Consider the following 5,442-nt stretch of genomic DNA (forward strand, 5'->3'; position numbering starts at 1 on the left):
CAAGGGGGTTGGAGTAGGTGACCTCTAGGATAACTTCTAACTGTGTCCAGAAACTGGTCTCCTTTCAGAGAGTTTTTCTGCCCTAAGTGTTAGCTTTCTTGACTGTAGAAGTCATCACACACACCCCACCTGCCGGTTTGTTATCTGAGTTGTTGCTTAGGCTGGCAGAAGTGATTAACTTGCAGCAGCTGAGAACTGTCCTCTAAAGTGGTGGACAGCTTGCCATTGAGAGTTCTATCCCGGTCACAGCTTTCAACTGGCTAAAGGATTCAGAATGCCTATGTAGAACAGACAGCTTGGGAAGACTCAGAATCCCGGCTTTCCTTTCTGCACTGAGAACTTCAGCCCCACCAGAAAAAAAAAACTATTTCCCCACCAGCCACAGAGTCCCGGCTGCAGGCTCGGAGCTTAACATGGTCTGGGAGCAAGACTGCATCTGGCTGGGGGCTTCCCGGCCAGGGCCAGCACCCGCTTCTCCACCATGGTGCACTCCACGTCGTCGTCCTGGATGACCACGTCCTTCTTCAGGATCTTCACGGCGTAGAGCTCGTCCGTGCCTTTCCGTTCGGACAGCATCACCTGGAGAACAGAGGCAGGAGCGGGAGAACGACTGAGAACAGAGGTCCATCAGTGGCTATTAGCCCCAAGGTATAGATAGGGGCTCTGGGGCAAGTGATGCTCTGTCTTCTTGGTGCTTGGGGGGGGGCAACAGTGGGAGGGCTTCTAGTGTCCTGGCCCCACTGCTGGACCTCCTGATGGCACCTGGTATTTTTGGCCACTGTGTGACAGAGTGTTGGACTGGATGGGCATTTGGCCTGATCCAACATTGGCATCTCTTATGTTCTTAACATGCGAGTTCCGGCCTGTGCCCACACTGTGCCCTAAACGCCGTAGGGGGGAGGACAACCAGTGTTCCCTCTAAGCCAGCTCACAGTTTTTTAGCCTCAGGCTCACACCTATTTGTCTCAGCTCAGGGAGAAGGGCTCCAGAGCAAACGAATCTATGCAGTAGCCAAATCGCTTGCTCACAACTTTAAGGCCAGGAGCTCACAAGGAAGAATTCTTACTCACAAGACTCCATAGCTTAGAGGGAGCATTGCTCGCACGACACAAGGCAGAGGGTGTTGCAGGGGCTGAGGAGGCTCCCGGCCTTCAGCGGCACAGGAGGGGACCGGGGTGCCCTTTGGGACCTGTAGCTTGGGGCTAAGCGGCAGTAGGAGTTCCTTTCTTGGGGGAAGGAAGGACAAGACCCCCCGAACCAGCCCCGCAATCACCCCTTTTCCCTCTTGACCGCCAAACCCTACAAGCACGCAGGCTTCCCTCCTGAGGTCTGGGCACCTCTCAGACTCTTAACATAGAATCACAGAATCTTAGAGTTGGAAGGGACCTTGCAGGTCATCTAGTCCAACCCCTGGCACTCTGCAGGAGCACAGCTGAAAGACGGCCCTACAACACCCCAGAAAGATGGCCGTCCAGCCTCCGCTTGAAAACATCCAGCGAAGGAGCATCTGCCACCTCCCGAGGCAGTCTGTTCCACTGCTCAACCACTCTGACAGTCAGGAAGTTTCTCCTGATATTTAGCCGGTATCGACTCCCTTGTGATTTCCACCCATTAGATCCAATCTTGCAATCCGGAGCAAGAGAGAAGAGATCTGCTCCCTCTTCTACATGACAGCCCTTCAAATACTTGAAGACTGCAATCGTGTCCCCTCTAAGCCTTCTCTTTCCCAGGCTATACATACCCAACTCTTTCAGCCTTTCCTCATAAGACTTGGATTCCAACCCTCTCACCACCCTGGTTGCCCTCTTCTGGACACGTTCGAGCTTGTCAACATCCTTCCTAACATGGCAACATTGCTCAGGGCATCTGTTGGGGTTCTGTTTTAGACAGAGGCTGGGATCCCAAAGACAAGAGCCACTCCATGCCGAAGCTTTAAAAAAACCCTGACTTTACTGCAGAAAACAAGGGAATGGCACTTTGGATAAAAGAAATGAAAGGCTACGTACTTGGCAGCTGCCTACATCCTATCAGGTACATGGCTCACAGATGGCTCTTTTGTGTCCTTGTTGCTGAACACAAAGAGCCATAAACTTGGGGATACATGATCAAAGCGTTTCCACAAACAAGATGCTAGCTGACCAATGCAAAAGGCTACAGGTCACTTTGCTCGGATAAACAACCCCCACAAACTCCCCACCTTGGCTAAACATTCCTCTTACAGGCTATGGGTCACGAGAACAAAATTGGAGTCCAGTGGGCACCTTTAAGACCAACAAAGGTTTATTCATGGTATGAGCTTTTGTGTGCAAGGCACACTTTTTGGAATACACTGGGAAGGAAGATGAGGTTCTAAACTTACAGACAGGGACTTAACGGCAAATTAACATGTAACATGATGATGTTTAAGATGTGCAAAGTGAAAAACTAAATAACAAGTCAAGGTGATACGGTCAACAGCTGCAAAGCAATAAATATGTCAAAATAGCCGATAAATGTCTAAGGGTGGTTTTTTTCTAATTCAGGGAAGTGACAGAATCTCAATTATCTCCTCTCAGGCTGGAGGGAACCTAACAGCATATTTTGAGCTGGCTATAGGTCAGATAAGGTAACATCCTGTTAACTAACAACATTTAACTCCATAGTGACTGAATTGTGTTTTAACATAGAGAATCGGGGCTCAGGCCAAACTTCTAGGCAGCCGACAGAACTCACTCATCCTGAGCAGGGCTCATCGGGCTCCAGAAGCAGCAGCAGTAGCAGAAAAGTTGGTTTTTATGACTCGCTTTTCCATCCCAACTGCATCAGCCAAGGGACTCTGGCGCAGGGACCATTGCCCCTCAAAAGCTCCTACCCCGAAAATGCCGTTGGTCTCTTAAGGTGCTCCTGTACTCGAAATCTAGCTCCTCTATTCCAGATCAACCTGGCCACCCTCCCATAATTTTAATTCTGCCCTTCCACCCAGGAGCCCAGGTCAGAGGGTGTCATCCTCACCTTCTCAGTTTTGCCCCACAACAGCCCTGTAAGGTAGGCCAGGCTGCTGAGCTCAACGGCAGAGTGAGGATTCGAACCTGCGCCTCCCGAGTACCGGTCCAACACGCGAACTACTAGACCGTGCTGCCTATCGCGCAGCGAAGGAGGCAAAAGCTGCTACTGCCCCCAGGGAGGCACCGGAGAAAGGTGCAAGATGGAGAGGAGGGGAGGGGGGGAGCTCACTTGGGGATTGTGAGGAAGCCGGTTGAACCAGGTAGCTAGATCCTTGGCTGAGCGGCTGCTTTGTGAAGAAGAAGAAGAGAAGAGATTGGGTTTGTACCCTGCCCTTCAATTGGAGTCTCAGAGCGGCTCCCAAACTCCTTTCCCTTCCCCTCCCCACAACAGACACCCTGTGAGGTAGGTGGGGCTGAGAGAGCTCTGACAGAAACTGCTCTTTTCCCAAGAACAGCTCTTATCAGAACTACGGCTTGCCCAAGGTCATCCAGCAGGCGCAAGTGGAGGAGTGGGGACTCAAACCCGGTTCTCCCAGGTTAGAGTCCGCGCACTTAACCACTACACCAAACTGGCTCTCAGTGGGCAGAAGGTCCCAGAAGGTCCCAGGTTGAGTCCTGACGTCTCCCCTTAAGCAGGAGCCAGGAAAGACCCTCTTTTCCACCTGCGGCCTTGGAGAACGGAGGCTAGTTAGGGGGAGACCAGATGGAGCTAGATGGACTCATAGTCTGACTCTGCCCCAGTCGGCTTTGCATGCCTGGACACGAAGGTGTAGTGCTGGATCTAAGCTGGCCTACAGATGGAGGCAGGATACCTCTGGAGGGCCAGACACAAGGACAGACTTCACAAGGACGGACCACACCAGGCTGGGGTAGCAGTTAAGTGTGCGGACCTCCAATCTGGGAGAACCGGGTTTGATTCCCCACTCCTCCACTCACAGCTGCTGGATGACCTTGGGCAAGCCATAGTTCTGTCAGGGCCGATCTCTCAAGGGCAGTCCTCAAAAGAGCACTCTCAGCTCCGCCTACCTCACAGGGTTTCTGTTGTGGGGAGGGGAAGGGAAAGGAGATTGTAAGCCGTTCTGAGACTCCGAGTGAAGGGTGGGATATAAATCCAGTCTTCTTCCTCCTCCTCTTCTTCCTTCTTCTTCTTCTCTGAGACTCCCAGTGAAGGGTGGTGTATAAATCCAATCTCCTCCTCCTCCTCTTCTTCTTCTCTGAGACTCCAAGTGAAGGGTGGGGTATAAATCCAATCTCCTCCTCCTCCTCTTCTTCCTTCTTCTTCTTCTCTGAGACTCCAAGTGAAGGGTGGGGTATAAATCCCATCTCCTCCTCCTCCTCCCAGGCCCTGGGATTCAGCCGTGCCTCCAGCAATGCGAGCACTTTTTCTCTCGCGCCAAATAACTCATCCTCCTAATATTTTAAACCGGTTGTGGCGACCCGCCGACTTATTTATCGTAATACACTCCAGCCGCCCAGCTCTCCTGCCAGCGCAATTCTCTGTCGTTCATCAAACCGAGCCGAAGGGAGGCCGTGGAAAAACACCGAGGGCACCCTGCCAATTATTAAGACACATGGCTTCAATTTGCGGTGGGATCGCTTCCGAAATAAACACGCCTGTCCCGCCGCCCGCTCCCCCGAGTTAAAATCGACACGTTCCTCGGAAAATGAATCCTTTCGCAAGGCGCTGGCTCGGAAGGGGCTCCGTGATGCATGGCCGGCCTTCCGAGCGGGAGCCAGCTTTCAGGCTGCAGAGGAAAAGGAGCCCAGGACAGATGTGCGGGTGTCATCCAGGTTGATTATGCCCAGCCAGGCAGCCTCCCAGCTTCCCCGAGCCCCGGAGGTCACCAATTCCGGCTCGGCCTTGACCTGGGCAGGAGTAAGTCACCCTCTGCTCTGTCCAGCTAGAACACAGCCTTATACTGAACCAGACCATCAATTCATCAAGGTCAGTGTTGTCCATTCAGACTGGCTCTCCGGGGTCTCAGGCGGAGGTCTCTCCCATCACCTCCTGCCTGGTCCTTTTTAACTGGAGATGCTGCCGGGGACTGAACCTGGGACCTCCTGCATGCCAAGCAGAGGCTCTGCCACTGAGCCAGAGCCCCTCTTGACCGCTCTCCAGGGTCTCAGGCAGAGAAAGGTCTTTCCAATCTCGTCCTGCCTGGTCCTTTTAACTGGAGATGCTGCCGGGGATTGAACCTGGGACCTTCTGCCTGCCAAGCAAAGCCTCTGCCACTGAGCCACAGCCCCTCTTGACAGCTCTCCAGGTTCTCAGGCGGAGGTGTTTCCCATCACCTCCTGCCTGGTCCCTTTTAACTGGAGATGCTGCCGGGGATCAAACCTGGGACCTCCTGCATGCCAAGCAGAGGCTCTGCCACTGTGCCACAGCCCCTCTTGACAGCTCTCCAGGGTCTCAGGCAGAGAAAGGTCTTTCCCATCTCCTCCTGGTCCTTTTTAACTG

General features: G+C 53.0%; 1 protein-coding gene across 1 annotated transcript in view; it reads right to left on the bottom strand.

Annotated features, from left to right (window-relative positions):
* LOC107106337 (protein kinase C beta type-like) overlaps window positions 1-5,442 on the bottom strand; it is a gene marked incomplete at its 5' end in the record, with an annotated part of 104,111 nt that overhangs the window by 67,314 nt on the left and 31,355 nt on the right. The window contains 2 exon segments of the mRNA XM_015406472.1: window positions 381-441; window positions 444-579. Coding sequence (XP_015261958.1) covers window positions 381-441; window positions 444-579 — 197 coding nt within the window.

The sequence above is a fragment of the Gekko japonicus genome, unplaced genomic scaffold (genome assembly GCF_001447785.1).
Source record: "Gekko japonicus isolate JY-2015 unplaced genomic scaffold, Gekko_japonicus_V1.1 scaffold4095, whole genome shotgun sequence".
Lineage (NCBI taxonomy): Eukaryota > Metazoa > Chordata > Lepidosauria > Squamata > Gekkonidae > Gekko > Gekko japonicus.